Consider the following 18625-nt stretch of genomic DNA (forward strand, 5'->3'; position numbering starts at 1 on the left):
GAAAGTTTGATGGGTTGGGCACGAAGGGTTCCTTGAAGGGATGTGCGGGTGGGTCTGTTGGAGGTGCGGGGGAGGAGGGGGGGGTTGATCCAGTTGAGGTTGGAGTTTAACAGACTTTTATGAATGATGGAGAGTGCTTTATAAAGAATTCGTGATTTTATTGGGAGCCAATGTAGTTCTATGAGTGTGGGGGCAATATGGTCTCTTTTTCTTGTGTTTGACAGAATCCTAGCGGCGGCGTTTGCAAAAGTTGCAAAGGCTTGGTATGTATTGCAGGGATGCCGAGGAAGAGAGCGTTACAATAGTCTATTTTAGACAAGATGATAGACTGGAGAACTGTGCGGAAGTCGGAGAAATGAAGCAGGGGTCTGAGTTTTTTTATCGTTTGGAGCTTAAAGTAGCATTCCTTTAGGATGGATTTAATGAATGGTTTAAAGGTGAGATGATTGTCAATAAGGACACCTAGGTTGCGAGTGTGCGGGGGGAAAGTGGTAGATGAGTATGCAAAAGGAATGTCTGGGAGCGGATGCCTGTTAGATATGATTAATAGTTCAGTTTTGTTGGGATTTAGAGCTAGCTGCATGTCATTGAGAAGTTGGTTGATAGAGGAGAGACAGGATTCCCAGTTCTGTAGCGCAGTTTGTAGAGAGTCAGAGAATGGGAAAATGAGTTGCACATCGTCAGCATATATGAAATGTTTGATGTGAAGGTTAGTGAGAAGCGTGGTAAGGGGAAGCATGTATATATTAAAGAGGGTAGAAGAGAGAGAGGATCCTTGGGGCACACCTTGAGGGAGACTGATGGGGTCAGATTCATTGTTGTCCACTAAAACAGTAAAGAAGCGATTTTGGAGGTACGATTGAATCCAGGTGAGGGCATTGCCAGTAATCCCGATACTCTTCAAGATATTGAGGAGGACATCGTGATTGACTGTATCAAATGCAGCAGAAATGTCAAGCATTGCAATTAGGTACGAGGATCCTGAGTCGATTCCTCTGATGAGGGTATCATGTAGGGAGAGCAGTAGGGTTTCAGTACTTAAATGCTTCCTGAAACCGTGTTGGGTGGATGGGAGAATATTGTTCTGTTCTAGGTGATCAGATAGGCGTGAATTAACTAGTTTTTCCAGGACTTTAGCTAGGAGGGGTAGATTGGAGACGGGTCTGTAATTAGATAGGGTGGTAGGGTCAACTGTCTAACATTCCTGTTAGGTCCAAGAAAACAAACCGGTAACCGATCCAATATGGCTAGCAGCAAAGAACAACGAGGTGGAATCGGTAAAACATGGACTTTATTGAAACTTGCCCGACTCTGGCCAAGTTTCGCTCTACGAGCTGCCTCAGGGGCTTTTTGAACCACTTGAATTGGCTCAGATCAGTGCAGGTATCATATGTGTCGTAGTTGAAGAGACATGAGTAAGCAAGCTGAATATCAACCTGTTCTAAGAACAGATACTTTCAACCATAGATCACTATGCAGGCAGTGATATCGTAAATTCTTGGATAGAACGGCATGCAGCTACTCGCCGCCCTAGCAAATGATACCTGCACTGATCTGAGCCAATTCAAGTGGTTCAAAAAGCCCCTGAGGCAGCTCGTAGAGCGAAACTCGGCCAGAGTCGGGCAAGTTTCAATAAAGTCTATGTTTTACTGATTCCACCTCGTTGTTCTTTGCTGCTAACATTCCTGTTAGCCTCAAAAAATTATACAAAAGAAAGAAAATCGACCCTGAAATCTTCACAAATAACTTGCTCCCGAATCTTCCTTCAGTAATTGGAACTGATATTGACCAGTCAGTCAGTAGCTGGAACTGATTAATATCAAAATCAAAATACTGTAGCACCAAGAAAATAATGAACCATTATATCCAGGCCCAAAGTCACCTGGTTTTCACTGACTTTATGTGGAATGAAAACCAGATGCCTCGAACAATGTTGGTAGAAGAACCCAACACCAGAGTAAAAAAATATCTACTTTACTCACTTGAAAAAATACAAAAAAGAAATCAACCTTGCATAAAAATCACACTACACAACCAAAATACAAATGGCAATGGCAACCCAAATACGCTTTTCAATATTGTAAAATCCTTAACCTCACAAAGAACTACATCATACAATAATCTATTTATCTATTTATTTATTTATTTTTCCTATACCGGTGTTCGATTTTACATATCACATCGGTTTACATTCAACCAAAAACTGCAGGAAATCAGGCGTTTCCTTTGTCTAATACATCTCAAATGTCCTTTGTAATGAAATTGCCCAACATTTTCAGGATAAATTATTCAAATTTTCTTCAGAATTCCTATACTTGCCTGTATCGAAAATAAACTTACCACCGCTTACATGCTCCTGGTCCATTTTTCCTCCACTGTATCTCATCTGCTTACAAAACTGAAAACCTCAAACTCATCCTACAATCCTTGCCCAGGCCAGCTACTAAAGGATAGTCGAGAACACATCTCTCCATCTATAGTGCAATTAGTTAACTTATCCCTCAATACTGGTACATTTATTAACATTCTAAAACAAACTTCTATCACACCCATACCTAAGGAAAAAACCTCTGACCTTTACGACTTCACTAATCTTCATCCAATAACTTCAATGTCTACACTTGCCAAAGTCATTGAATCAACAATCCTCCATCAACTAACTGAATACATTACCAACAGCAACATTCTCAATCCAAATCAACACGGCTTCCATAAACGACATAGAACAGATGTTCTGTTTCTCTCCTAATTTGACACAATCATCCATGGCTTCGATACCAATATTGCTTATATTATCTTTCTTCTCGACCTCACCGCAGCCTTTGACACTCTAAACCATGAATTACTTCTCGCCTGTTTACAATTCATAGGCATTAAGAACACAGTACTTCAATGGTTTAACTCATTTATATCCAATCATCCCCAGCAAATTAACTTAGACACTTGCCACTCAGACTAGTATACCACTACAACTGAAGACCCACAAGGCTTCTCTTTGTCAGCTATGTTATTCAACATCTACCTAGTTCCCCTCTGCCACATATTAACTGGTCTAGGTATAGATTTCAAGATCTATGCTGATGATATACAACTTCTCATACCCTACACATCCTCCTGGACCCACACTTTCTCTTTAATTACCCTCTACCTAGAAGCCATAAAAACGTGGTTATCTCATAACCAACTGAAACTAAATGCTGCAAAAACTGAAATAATACATCTATCAACCATACCCAATTCCTCATGCTGTCCCCCTTTGCATCTCATATTTGATAATTACCCAATTCCTATTGTTACTCATTCCCGCAACTTAGGAGTCATTGTTGACTCCAAATTATTGATAGTAGTCAATATATCTATATTAGTGAAAACATCCTTTTACAAATGAAATCTTATTAAAAGACTAAAACCTCTCCTATTCCCTGAAGATTTTAGAACTGTCCTGCATGCCCCTATCCTTTCAGGATTAGACTACTGCAATTCTTTGTTTGTTGGCCTCCAAGAATCAATGATCCATCCACTCCAACTTGTCCAAAACGCCATAACTCGCCTTCTTACAAACACCAAATTTAGGGAACACATTACCCCAATTCTCCAGAGCCTTGACTGGCTTCCAATTAAACAACACATTCATTATAATATTCTGAAGCTAATTTTCAACCTAATTCACAATCCCTCTGCCATTTGTCTATGCACTTCCCTATGCCTGTTTCAACCTCACCAATTGACAAAAATATTCAATTGACAAAAATATTGACAAAAATATTCTCCAGGTCCAAACGATTAAAAAACACTAGGCTAGAAATAACCAGAAAATGTGCCTTCTCAGTAGCAGCAGGTCCCTCCCTCTGGAACTCCATCCCAACTACACTCAGAATCTTAACTAACCCCAAAGAATTTAAGAAGAAATTAAAAACCTATCTGTGTTCTACTGCCTTCGACACACATAGTTCAAAATAACTCCTCCTCCTAACCTCTTTCATTTAATTTACATCTTATCTGTTTAATATTATATTGTCCTCATTTTCATTTATTATGTATGTTTTTAACCTGTAAACAGCCTAGATCTCCATTTTTTGTATAAGCAGTATACAAAAGCTTTTAAATAAAATAAATGCTGAGATGGTCTGAGGCTTCAGCATTGGATTCCTGCCTCGGGGCAGGGCCCCAGCATTGGGCCTAGGTTCGGGTTAAGGCTCAGGCATCGGGACCAGGCCTGGCCACCTCCATGGATGGCCAATAGATCAGGTAAGTGATTGTTTGGGGAAGCTCAGGTCACAGCTGAGGCCCCAGTGTCAGCCTGGGCTTAGGCCAAGATGTCAGTGTCGCACTTGGGTCTAGGCCACGGCCCCTGCTTTGGGCCTCAGCCTATGTCCTAGGCAATGCCCCAGCTTTGAGCCTAGGCCATGGCCTTGCTTTGGGCCTCAGCCTATGCCCTGTGCAAGGCCCTCCAAATAAAACAAATTGTCCCTTATTTGTCATGTTTTTAGCATTCATTTTAAATGAATTTACATCCCTACCAGCATGGTGGCCATGGCTAGAGTACTGCGTGCTGACATGAGTACCATGACACCCCAGTGCGTACAGCCATGTGCTGATATCAGTGCCAGCCTGGAATGCTGCCAATTAGTTGGGCCCTGGGATCTGGGGAAGGGCAGTTTAGGGGCTTTGAACAATGGCAAATGCTGGGATCTCCACTGTCCTACCAGCCACATGTGCCCTCCCTGACCACCCTACATCTGAGAAGTCTCATGTTGTCTGGTTTGTTTTGTGTTCTGTTTGACATTGATAAATGATTGGTTAGATCAAGGATGGTCAACTCCAGTCCTCAATAACCACAAACAGGCCAGGTTTTCAGCTTATTCAGAATGAATATGCATGAAACAGATATGCATATACTGGAGACAGTGCATGTAAAACTATCTCCTGCATATTTATTGTGGCCTGTTTGTAGCTTTCAAAGACTGGAGTTGGCCACCCTTGAGTTAGATGATTATTGTTGCAGTGGGTGTCTGAGCCTCTGGGAGACTTTTGGGATTTTGAGGGAGCTAGTGCAGGGGTCATTTGCTGCCTGACTATAACCACAGAGTACAAGCTGGAGTTCTGTCTCAAGATTCCATGGGCAAGGCCCCACCTCATACATTGGGGGTCGGTGAAAAGGATCGGGAGGGTGGCTGGTTCAGGGCACGCTGGCCCTGGTATTATCTCTGTGAACTTGGGTCAGCACTGAACCACTGCGAGGGGAGAGGGGGGAGGAAGAGGATATTAGGAATTTACAGGTTGAGGCTCAGCACCTGAGTTTGTTTGTTTGTTCTATGGTTATTGTTAATAAGCTGCAGCCATAATTGTTCCAAATCAAATTAAAATCTTTGTCATTGATATTGATTGTGGGATACCTTAAAATCCATTAACCCAGGAAGGTAAGCCGCTTCCTTTTGCAGAATTCCGCGAGTACTATGGACAGGGCTGTACCTCCCCTTATCTTCAAATTGCTCACTATTTGAAATCCATTCCACAAGCATTTTTGCAACTTCGTACATTCCAGAAACTAGAGGAGGCTTTGTTCTTATCAGGCAACCGGGTACCTTCCTTATCCTGTTATTATAAACACTTACGAGCGGAGAGGCGCTTGGAGATTTTTACTATACTGGCTGATCATTGGACGGGAGATGGTGATTTTGTGGTGACTTCATCTATGATACATAGCTGCTTTAGGGGTGTAACCAGGATCTCGTGTAATAGTTATTATCAAGAGCTGCAATATAAATTTTTGGGGCGGGCTTATATCTCTCCGCAGATGGCATTTTGTCAACACTTTGCCACTTTGGCCTTCTGCGGCCAATGCCTGGAGGTCTTGGGCACTCTGGTCCATGCTTTTTGGTCATGCCCAGCTATCAGGGGGTTTTAGGCCCATATTGTGAAATATTTGGCTACTATTCTGAGGATCTCCATACTGCTTGTTCCTTCTTGGTTTCTGTTTGGCTATATACCTTCCTTGTGGCTCCGGGATCCTGGTACCCGCCTCTTAGTTCAAAAGGCTTGTTTGGTTGGGAAACAAGTTATATTAATGGGATGGCGAGAGGTGGATCCACCTGGGTTTGGAGAAATCTCTTTTATTCCCTTATGCATCTAGAATCTCTGTCCTCTCAAGGATCCCCTCGAAAACGGAAGCAGTTTCTGGCAGTGTGGGAGCCCTATATCCAATCGCTACCGCACAAGGCCCGGAGTCGGCTATTGAATGCTTGAACTTTTCTTTGCACGGAGTAACACCTTGACACAACCAGAATTCACATTTTGGTCATGGAGGAGTTGGCTTGTCCGTTATCATCAGGGACTCAGGGGGAGGGACACTGAAGGGTAGGGATGGGGGGGGACTTTGGGTGATCTATCGATTGTTTGTTCTCCGTTGTATTGGCTAGGAGGGGTTGAAGGAACCACAAACTCCTAGATGTTTGTAGTTACCTTTGCATAAACCAATAAAAATTGTTTAACCATAAAATCCATTAGGACAAGGGCAGGAACTGACTGGGAGCTGAGGGCAGCCCAGTGCTCAATGCCCCAGTTATACACACACACATATACACGCATAACATAAATATAAATCTATATTATATTATATGTATTCTATCATCAACAAAATACCTATATATTATCATTACATTTTATTTGTAGCAAACTTTAAAAACATTAACATATTTTATACATATATTGCACCATATTACACATATCAATGCACTCACACCCCACATTCATACTAACAATGTCATTGTCAATACATCTCACAACAATATAATTCTCTTTATTAAGAAATAATTTTCTCTTTCTTACTATTATTACTTCTTTATAGAACTTTCCCTTATATTAATTCAAAGTACTCCCATTGGTTCAAAGTGCTCCCGATTCAAAGTACTCCCTTGCTCTTGGGAGCACTTTGAACCAGTGGGAGTACTTTGAATTAATATAAGGGAAAGTTCTATAAAGAAGTAATAATAGTAAGAAAGAGAAAAGGATTTCTTAATAAAGAGAATTATATAATATGATATTTTGAAGAAATATGTAGTATGTTAAGTGTATATTGATAAGTAGCAAGGAAATACCTTGTGGATTTTATTTGGTGTACAATATATGTTGTGAGATGTATTGACATTGTTAGTATGAATGTGGGGTGTGAGTACATTGATATATGTAATATGGTGCAATATATGTATAAACTATGTTAATGTTTTTAAAGTTTGTTACAAATAAAATTTAATGATAATATACAGGTATTTTGTTGATGATTGTTTATGTAATGTTGATACCTGTTAAATTTACCCTTACATATATGTTTATTATATGTATTCTGCCATACATATCTATATATGCATATGCATATACATACCACCTGGGATGGGGGGGAGTGCTTATCAGGGCAAGAACCCCAATATTTGTTCTTTGATTCTCCCCCCTCCCCCCTTCCCTCCCTACCAGCAGGAGGATTTGGAGAGCAGTGCATCTCCTCTGCCAACATCAGTCTGGTTTGAACTGTGCATAGTTGGCAGGTTCTTGCCAAATTACAGCATCCTGTATGTACAGATTTCAGAGTGGAGGACATAGATGCAGTTAAGAAGTGCTTTTTTTTTCTGAATCCTGCTGGTGAAAAATCACACAGGGGGAAAGAGGGGAAGAAGGGGTTACGGTGGATGGAATTCAGTGGCAAATTTCCTTTGGCAATCCACTGTGGCTTCATTAGTTTCACTGTAGCTAGCCATGAATGGCTGGAGCTTTAAAACATATGCCACTATATAGTACACAATTACTTTTTTTAAGATTCATAATAACAGAAAATTAAGGAAATAAGCTAAAACATCACATTATAAAAAAGGAAAGCAGTTGGGTTTTTTTAAATATCAGTGTGTTTTGACAGATATCGGAGAATCTAGTATTCAGCATAAACGTTTCTTTCTCAATCTGTGACGCCTGCAGGTTGATTTAACTCTGTTGTTTATGCAGTGACTGTTACCACCTTAATTGGAGACTTTTCGGCCTTTGTCCTCGAATACAGGCTTGACAGCGCCGGCTGCTGCACGAATCCCAGGTATGGTAAGTACTGTTGAAACGACTTCGCAAAGTTCACATCCTTCTCCAATTCATAATTCCTTTCATTATCCGCCCCCTGCTTTGAAGCCCTGTGCATCAAGACCAAAATAAGTACAGTTACTACAGATGATTAACGTACCATAAGAACAATAACAAAGTTCCACTCATTCGTATCTCTGAACAAGAGCCCCTCGTTAAAATCCTTGTTCGGTAAGGAAATCTGACACACTGTATGCATCAGATCAGGGTATTAATTAGAAAAGTTGGATACAGTCATACAGCAGAATAGAAATGACTCATCCTGGACAAAAGAAACCAGCAGCGCCTTTCGTGTGGGAGAAGCTCTCATAACTGCAGCTCAGATTCCACAGGAATCACGTATTTTTCAGGTATATTTATTTAATATATAGGTCAGCTTTACACTCTTCATGCAAGCCAGAGTAAATTTGCAATGATGAGGGCAATGTATTTGCACAAAGATGCATTTCAGAGTGATCCTGCACAAACAGAAAAGCACTACAGCTTTGCGCCTTGAATTCAAACACTGGACAGAACATTGCAACTCTCTATTGCTAGGGATACCGCAGAACAGAATTAGACCATAACTGACTGAGAGGATGCTCCCCCACTCCGTTCCATTCCGTTGTCTGCCCACCTTCTTCCCCCATGCGTCCCTTTCGCCACCTCAATGAAACACGGGACTTTGTAGTAGGTAACAAAAGGCCGCAGCTTTATTAATCAAAACATAACTGATAACTAACATACCTGAGCCATGTGAAGATCAACCATCCGCCGCGTTCGAACAAGACGGCATGGAGCAACCGGCACCCCCCCCCCCCCCCCCGTCGCTTCAAGCAAGGGGGACCACACCTTGGGACGCCCCGTGAGCCATTGATCTATTGGCAATCGTCCTACACCGGACTTAACCCACCATTTTTATAGTTGGCATTTCCGGCATGACATTGCTGTGCCGCCCCAGCTCAGGTATTCCCCACCCCTGCTTACATTCAACCCCAAAGCTGTGACATGAACAATGAAATGATACATAACATAACTGATATGGCTATCTAACATTGAGTACTAATGCTACCTGTGGAACAAGCCTGATACCACTATTTAACATGAGACACTCGCGCTGCCTGGGAAGATATACTGGGTGGACTATGCCAATTGGGGGGGTAGGAGGGTAGGGATGCGAGACTGAAAATGGCACCTCGGGCGATGGGCTGAGCCTTTAAATTGGCCCGCACACATAATCGCAGAGCACTAATCATCCCCCCGATGACGCGTGCAATGATGCATGCATCACGATGCTGGCACATGCATCACATTGATGACACGCACGTGGTCACATCATCAACGCACCGTGTCTCTGCGGCTAAAATCTCACAAGATGTGGGGTTTACTGCTGTTGGAGCGCCATGCAGCCTGCCTCCTTTGTCCCCCTACAGAGAGGGTAACTGCGGGGAGGGAGCCCCCCTCCCCCCCCACTGGACGCCAGGTTAACGACAAACCGGGCGATGCCAGGTGGGGAGGGCAGGTTCTCTCATAACTCTGGCAGCCAGGATGCTCCCCCACTCCGTTCTACACAGCTCTCTGCCCACTTTCTTGCCCCTCCCCGATACCCCATACGCCCCTTTCCTCACCTCAATCAAACACAGGACTCTGTGGTGGGTTACAAAAGGCCACAGCTTTATTAATCAAAACATAACTGATAACTGACATACCCATGTCAGGTGAAGATCAACCATCCGCTGCCTTCAAGCAAGACGGCATGGTGCAACTGCCCCCCCCCCCCCAATGCTTCGAGCAAGGGCGACCACACCTTGGGGCACCCTGCACGTCACTGACCTGTTGGCAGTCTTTCTACACCAGACCTAACCCACCCTTTTTGTAGTTGGCACTTCCGGCATGACATTGCCATGCCGCCCCAGCTCGGGTATCCCACCACCAGCATGAGGTAGTGGGTTACTTGCCCCATGCCCTCCCCCCCCCCCCCAAACATAGCTGTGGCTGCCTCTTCTCAGATGCCCAGGGACGCCTCCAACTCTTCCTGCAGGGAGTTATTAAATAAGTCCTGCCTAATATCAGAAGATGAACAAGATCCTCTTGGTAGAACCCTTTGCATTGCATGTCTGCCCACTTGTGCTGTATCTGACGACTCCCCAGACTATGAATGCATGTGCCTATCTGCCGATTCAGTTTCTGGTGCCCCCTATTCCATAGCTTTGAATCACACATTTTCTCCGTGGTATGATATCGGACCATAACAATCGAGTGTTTCTAAACATCACAGCTATTAACTTGAGGTCTTCCCTAATATCCTTCAGCAACTGTCTGGTAAGTACCCTGCCAAAGTCATTGCCACTCAAGTGAATGAGAATGACTTGTGGCTGAGTGTGAGCGGCTGCGCGATTCCACTTCAGTGATAACAGTTGTTCCCATATCATACTACGATGGCCGATCCATTCTATGTGTACCCCGTATGGTGCCGGTCCCAGGTCCTGTATGGCCTCTCACTCGCTCTACTGGCTGCCCAATGAATGAAGGAATGTCTGATGATCCAGGCAGTCCTTCGTCCGCTGGGCTCACCTGTAACATAAATGATGATATTGTTAGTTCCCCTCAGTCCCAGTTCTAATGTACAAGTTAACTGCTGCTGACTTCCATCTCCCTATCCTCTGTATTGTCTCTAAGCTTATTCCCACCCTTGCCGCGCTGGTTGCTGCACCGATCCAGAACGAGTGAATATCGAACTCGGCGGGCTTGAAACCTAAATAGGCCAAGACCTTCTTGAGCATGGCCGTGAACTGATACTTCATGAAGGGTGCTCCGTCGATGTGTGTTAACAGATGATTCCTGCCCGTGGCTCTGCACGCCAAATAATGCTAGAGGTTGGTTAAGGGACAAGTGACCTGAGACTCGACCGTTCTTTGGCATAGCGCGACTCCCCTGCCCTCCTGATCGGTTTTTGAATGATGTATCATGACCGTTAATGCCCCATCCCAAATACGGACATTTTTTACCAGTAGGCCATTGCACCTAGAGTCAGCTTTGGAGGCTGCTACCAATTCTCTAACCCTCAATGTCCCGAAGAAAGCCAGCGAGAAGGCAGTTCTAAATAGGTGAATCTCAAATGCCGAACTACAAACAGCGGGTAGGGTATTCCATAGCTGCACAAGTAACTCATGTGTGATGGGCTTCCTGCCGTCCTTCACATGACCCACCCCCGGCTCCATCCAGCCAACATTTTTCTTACTAAGAAAACTCTGGTTGGGTCACCAACCCTGGCAAAAAAGGCGAATCCAGCAAGGTGCTTAACTACCATGCCCCTGGAGACCCCTGCTTCTTTAGCCCTTGCAATGTATTGTACTATTATACTAGCTGAGGCCGGACCCTGCTCCCAATCCAAGCCCTTCAAAAATGCCTGCATGTGCTCGTAACCTCAAGAATAGGAGGCTCACATAGTAGGAGCTACAGCACTGTGCAGCAATTCTCTGGTTGTCACGTCCCAATGGTCCATAGGCACTCCGGGAACCTCGTGGCTTCCTCGTCCGCAGTTGAAAACGCCCACGGGGGGAAGTCCCGTGAGGGGCCACAGGTCAGGCTCAGCTTAGGACACACAAACACAGAGATTGATCTTTTATTAGACAATGTGATGAAGCCACCAGAGGTGGCAGTAGTGAGTAGTAGAAGTATCCCGGCTGGGCTAGTGTCCCTCAGGCGCTGGAACAGCGACTCCTCCGGTATCAGTGCTGTAGTGGAAAGAACTGAGAATAATGAGTACAGTGGAATATGCACAAAGCCCCAGTAAGGAGAACCCCAGAATAGGGAGAGCAGGCCCTCGAGGAGCGAGTGCCTGATCCTTCAGAGCTGAGAAGCTTGAAGGTAATGTACTCACACAGTGGTTCCACGTAGGAGATGGCACTAGAGCTGGAACGGAGGCAGGCCCTCGAGGAGCGAGTACCTGGTTCCAGGGAACAGCTCTGAAGTGAAGATGGTAGTACTCACTGGTATTGAAGATAGCAAATCCTTCCAGGCAGAAGAGAAGGTAGGAGCAGCAGCGAGTCAGGGAACATGGGCCCTCAAGAAGCGAGTACCGGTTTCCTGATAGCGACCTGAAAAGCAAGTGAGGCCCCCGAGGAGGGGTACCCCGTTAGAGTTAAGAGTCCAAAGGAAGATTGAAGAGGCAGAGTAGCTGGGTATGGAGAGCAAATCCCATCCTTAATATGGACCTATGCTTAGCTATGCAGACACAATACTCAAGGCCTATAAGGAGTACGAGGGGTGGGCATGGCTGAACCTGCATCCTCCTCGGTGTTGGCCCTGCTGCCTAGCATGCGTGTGCGGAGCCCTCCCCAAGTTAAAGGGCCAAGCATGGGAAAACCTTGGATGGCGCCCGAGTCTGATGTCTGATGTCACATGAGCCAGGTATTAAACTGCAGCTCAACCCCTAGCTTCCTGCCTTGGCAATCGGGTCGTATACTTCGGTGTGTCTAGTTTGCCTTCCAGCGTTCCTGTTCCAGTGTTTCCAGTTCCAGTGTCTCCTCTTCCAGTGTCTCCTGTTCCAGCATCTCCTGTTCCAGCGTCTCCTGTTCCAGCATTTCCTGTGTCTCCTGTTCCAGCGTCTCCAGTGTATCCTGTTCCAGCGTCTCCTGTTCCTTCATCTCTCCATCCCTGGTAATACCCTCCAGACTGATCTCAAGGTACTGACCATTGCTTGCTCCTGACTATTCTTGACCGCTGCCTGGAACCAACCTCTGCCTGAACACTGACTACTCTTAACCGCTGCCTGGAACCGACCTCTGCCTGAACACTGACCACTCTTGACCACTGCCTGGAACCGACCTCTGCCTGACTACTTCTGGATTGACTACAGGTACTGACCCCTGCTTCGGCTGACCATTCTGAACTACTACTCTAACCGTGATCCTCTGATCCTCGCCATTCATTCGGTCTCTCTGTTCTGGCCTCCAGTGACCACTAGACATTCTGGTTTGGACCTCGACTGCGCACCCTTGTTCATGGTGGGCACGCCTCTACAATTCCTCTCCAGGAGATCCTGTGAGGCCCACCTTAGACCAGGCGGCCTGGGGTAATCAAGGTCTCAACCTGAGGGAACCCCGGGTTGCTATTGGTGAAGCTCCAGCCTCTGTCTCCTCCTGTGCTCCGCCTCCTGGTGGCAGGCACTCTCCGGGTCTGACCAAAGGGCCGTACCAATCCTGCACCAGGCCAAGGGTCCACCTCCAGCGCAACAGACTGTGCATCTAGGATTGTATTTTGAAACAATGTCCATGCCTTTTGAACACTTTTAACCTTTGCAGCTGCACCTTTCAGTTTTTTTCTAACTATTTTTCTCATTTTATCAAAGTTTCCCTTTTGAAAATTTAGTGTTAGAGCTGTAGATTTACTTATTGTCCCCATTCCAGTTATTATTTTAAATTTGATCATATTATGATCACTATTGCCAATTGGCCCCACCACTGTTACCTCTCTCACCAAATCCTGTGTTCCACTAAGAATTAAATCTAAAATAGCTCCCTCTCTTGTTGGTTCCTGAACCAATTGCTCCATGAAGCAGTCATTTATTACATCCAGGAACTTTGTCCCTTTTATTTGAGCTTTTTTATGTTTATTTTTTAATTTTTATGAGACACTTGATAGTGGATGTTTTTAAGTGTAAACCGCCTAGATTATAGGATATGGCAGTATAGGAATAATTTTAAGTAAATAAATTTCTGAAAAGCACTAAAGTGGCAAACAGGCACAACATTTAAGTTAGGCCTAAGAGGAGAATTTTTCAAAGGATTTCCACAAGTTATATGTTTTCTGTCTGAAAGTGCACTACCTGAATGCAGCCGAAGGTCACTGCCACAATGTGCCGGGGGGAGGGGGGGGAAGCATTCCCAAAGGGTTGTACACGCCCTATACATTGAATGTGGAAGAGGCTGAATATATAAAGAAATAAATGTTTTGGTTGGAGGAGGAAAATAATGTGTATATTCGGCATTTTCAAATCTTTCCCGGAATTTCCCAGTGAAACTCTACCCATAAAAAAAGCAAGTGCAAGTGATAGAATGAACATTGTACCTGCAAGTTTCAAGGTAATGGTATAACATCCTTCGGTGCAGCCTGTTTTTGTCCCAGTTTCAAAATGTCCCCAAAAATAAATTCCAAGTATAAAAAAGCTAATCTCAAATAAAGCACAAAACATTATTGTTAAAGCTGTTTAGGGCTTAAAAATAGTTTTGCATACATCCTAGAGTATTGTGTTGAATTTGAAAATTAAATTAAGGCTGCATATTGCCAAAATCAAAACTTTGCCTCTAATAATACCTGCCATAAAAAAAAAAGATTTAAGTTAAGTGTAAGTATTGAATGTACAATAAAGTCATTCATAAATGTTCAAAGAGTACACTTCAGGGAACTATGAAGTTATGGGCCTGTATAATTCTGAGCATAGTTCCCAAATCATGCATACTGTAAGTGCGCCAGTTTCACCATTCTCTTATTTTTTATTTATTTATTTATTTATGAACTTTTAATATACCGATATTTGTGGGACACATCATACCGGTTCACTTCTTGCATGTGAACAGTGGGTAGCAAGAAGATTTCAGCCTACACAGCTTGGAAAAAGAAGTAGAATTGGCTCATGTGGACTCCATAATGGGAAACGGCATTGAGCCATAAGGTTTAGAAACAGAAGGTCATATCAACCTGCATGGAGGGAAGTGGATTTAGTCCATGCAGGCTGGAAACAGGAGGCAGCATCGGCCCCTGCAGGCAGGAAGGAGGGAGGCAGCGGCAGCGGCCTGGATGAGCTGTGTCAGCAGCCTAGTATAGAAAGGAGGCAGAGACAGTCAGGATGAAACAGTGGCATTAGAGGTGGGAGGGGCAGGAGGAGTGAGAGAGAGGGAGAGAGAGAGTGAGAGCATGTTGGTGCATGGCTTGGGAGAAGGGGAAGAGAAAGAAATTGATGGTCTTCTTGAAAAGGAGAAGAAAAAACAATATAAGCTTTATTGCACAGTGTTAAGTATCTGCATTTATTTCTAAGAATGTGTAAATACTATTCCAATTCTTGTAATAAATGACTGCTTCATGGAGCAATTGGTTCAGGAACCAACAAGAGAGGGAGCTATTTTAGATTTAATTCTTAGTGGAACGCAGGATTTGGTGAGAGATGAAACGGTGGTGGGGCCACTTGGCAACAGTGATCATAACATGATCAAATTTAAACTAATAACTGGAAGGAGGACAATAAGTAAATCTGCAGCTCTAACACTAAACTTTCAAAGGGGAAACTTTGATAAAATGAGGAATATAGTTAGAAAAAAACTGAAAGGTGCAGCTGCAAAGGTTAAAAGTGTTCAACAGGCTTGGACATTGTTTAAAAATACAATCCTAGAGGCACAGTCCATATGTATTCCACACATTAAGAAAGGTGAAAAGAAGGCAAAACAATTACTGTCATGGTTAAAAGGTGAGGTGAAAGAGGCTATTTTAGCCAAAAAAAAAAAATCCTTCAAAAATTGGAAAAAGGATCCATCTGAAGAAAATAGGATAAAATATAAGCATTGTCAAGTTAAGTGTAAAACATTGATAAGACAGGCGAAGAGAGAATTTGAAATTAAGTTGGCCATAGAGGCAAAAACTCATAATAAAATCTTTTTTAAATATATCCGAAGCAAGAAACCTGTGAGGGAGTCGGTTGGACCATTAGATGACTGAGGGGTTAAAGGGGCTCTTAGGGAAGATAAGGCCATTGCAGAAAGACTAAATGAATTTTTTGTGTCTGTGTTTACTAATGAGGATGTTGGGGAGATACCAGTTCTGGAGATGGTTTTCAGGGGTGATGAGTCAGACGAATTGAACAAACGAAATCACTGTGAACCTGGAAGATGTAGTAGGCCAGATTGACAAACTAAAGAGTAGCAAATCACTTGGACCTAGAGTTTGCATCCTAGAGTACTGAAGGAACTCAAAAATGAAATTTCTGATCTATTAGTTAAAATTTGTAACCTATCATTAAAATCATCCATTGTACCTGAAGACTGGAGGGTGGCCAATGTAACCCCAATATTTAAAAAAGGCTCCAGGGGCGATCCAGGTAACTATAGACCAGTGAGCCTGACTTCAGTGCCGGGAAAAATAGTGGAAACTATTCTCAAGATCAAAATCGTAGAGCATAGAGAAAGACATGTTTTAATGGAACACGGTCAACATGGATTTACCCAAGAAACGTCTTGCCTAACAAATCTGCTTCATTTTTTTGAAGGGGTTAATAAACATGTGGATAAAGGTGAACCGGTAGATGTAGTGTATTTGGATTTTCAGAAGGCGTTTGACAAAGTCCCTCATGAGAGGCTTCTATGAAAACTAAAAAGTCATCGGATAGGAGGTGATGGCCTTTCGTGGATTACAAACTGGTTAAAAGCAGGAAACAGAGAGTAGGATTAAATGGTCAATTTTCTCAGTGGAAAAGTGTAAACAGTGGAGTGCCTCAGGGATCTGCACTTGGACCGGTGCTTTTCAATATATATATATAAATGATCTGGAAAGGAATATGACAAGTGAGGTTATCAAATTTGCGGATGATACAAAATTATTCAGAGTAGTTAAATCACAAGCGGACTGTGATACATTACAGGAGGACCTTGCAAGACTGGAAGATCGGGCATTCAAATGGCAGATGAAATTTAATGTGGACAAGTACAAGGTATTGCATATAGGAAAAAATAACCCTTGCTGTAGTTACACGATGTTAGGTTCCATATTAGGAGCTACCACCCAGAAAAAGATCTCGGCATCATAGTGGATTCTACTTTAAAATCGTTGGCTCAGTGTGCTGCAGCAGTCAAAAAAGCAAACAGAATGTTAGGAATTATTAGGAAGGGAATGGTTAATAAAACGGAAAATGTCATAATGCCTCTATATCCCTCCATGGTGAGACCATACCTTGAATACTGTGTACAATTCTGGTCGCCGCATCTCAAAAAAGATATAGTTGCGATGGAGAAGGTACAGAGAAGGGCAACGAAAATGATAAAGGGGATGGAATAGCTCCCATATGAGGAAAGGGTGAAGAGATTAGGGCTGTTCAGCTTGGAGAAGAGATGGCTGAGGGGGGATATGATAGAGATCTTTAAGATCATGAGAGGTCTTGAACGAGTAGATGTGACTCTGTTATTTACACTTTCGAATAACAGAAGGACTAGGGGGCATTCCATGAAGTTAGCAAGTAGCACATTTAAGACTAATCGAAGAAAATTATTTTTCACTCAACGCACAATAAAGTTCTGGAATTTGTTGCCAGAGGATGTGGTTAGTGCAGTTAGTGTAGCTGGGTACAAAAAAGGTTTGGATAAGTTCTTGGAAGAGAAGTCCATTAACGGCTATTAATCAAGTTTACTTAGGGAATAGCCACTGCAATTTTGCATCAGTAGCATGGGATCTTCTTAGTTTGGGTAATTGCCAGGTTCTTGTGGCCTGGTTTGGCCTTTGATAGAAACAGGATGCTGGGCTTGATAGACCCTTGGTCTGACCCAGCATGGCAATTTCTTATGTTCTTATGTTCATTTTGGGGTGGATTTTCAGAGCCCTGCTCGCCTAAATCCGCCCAAATCCGGGCGGATTTAGGCGAGCAGGGCCCTGCGTGCCGGTGAGCCTATTTTACATAGGCCTACCGGCGCGCGCAGAGCCCCGGGACTCGCGTAAGTCCCGGGGTTTTCGGAGGGGGGCGTGTCGGGGGCAGGACCGAGCGCAGCGGCATTTTCGGGGCGTGTCGGCAGCGTTTTGGGGGTGGGTATGGGGGCGTGGCTACGGCCCGGGGCGGTACGGGGGCGTGGCCGCACCCTCCGTACCCGCCCCCAGGTCGCATCCCGGCGCGCAAGAGGCCCGCTGGCGCGCGGGGATTTACGCCTCCCTCCGGGAGGCGTAAATCCCCCGACAAAGGTAAGGGGGGGGCTTAGACAGGGCCGGGTGGGTGGGTTAGGTAGGGGAAGGGAGGGGAAGGTGAGGGGAGGGCAAAAGGAAGTTCCCTCCGAGGCCGCTCCGATTTCGGAGCGGCCTCGGAGGGAACGGGTGTAGGCTGCGCGGCTCGGCGCGCGCCGGCTATACAAAATCAATAGCCTTGCGCGCGCCGATCCAGGTTTTTAGCAGATACGCGCGGCTCCGCGCGTATCTACTAAAATCCAGCTTACTTTTGCTTGCGCCTGATGCGCCAGCAAAAGTAGGCCAATTTGCGCTATTTGAAAATCTACCCCTATATGTATTGTGTAAATAAAAAGAATGATCAATTCTGCATAATTTTTTTGGGGGGAGGGGGTATTACTGCGCATAATTCTCTGTGATGTAAATGAGCAGAACTATTTTATTTTTTGTATACGTTCAGAAACAGTGTTTCAAGATTCTCTTTCAGTGCCTCCATTTGCATGTTTCCTCCAGCTCTGTGCTGCAGCTTCACCTGCGATGCATCGCAGATATTTGAAGTTCTTGGAGACAGTTAATCACATTGCTATCCCTATTTCATGTTAATTTCTTTTAT

At 44.1% G+C, this 18625-nt stretch overlaps 1 protein-coding gene across 1 annotated transcript in view; it reads right to left on the minus strand.

Annotated features, from left to right (window-relative positions):
- Positions 1 to 18625, minus strand: part of LOC115083222 (receptor-type tyrosine-protein phosphatase N2-like) — a 1006533-nt gene that overhangs the window by 234871 nt on the left and 753037 nt on the right. Inside the window, exon 5 of the mRNA XM_029587031.1 lies at positions 8006 to 8168. Coding sequence (XP_029442891.1) covers positions 8006 to 8168 — 163 coding nt within the window. The remainder of the gene's footprint in view (positions 1 to 8005; positions 8169 to 18625) is intronic.

Source organism: Rhinatrema bivittatum, chromosome 2 (assembly GCF_901001135.1).
Source record: "Rhinatrema bivittatum chromosome 2, aRhiBiv1.1, whole genome shotgun sequence".
Taxonomy (NCBI): domain Eukaryota; kingdom Metazoa; phylum Chordata; class Amphibia; order Gymnophiona; family Rhinatrematidae; genus Rhinatrema; species Rhinatrema bivittatum.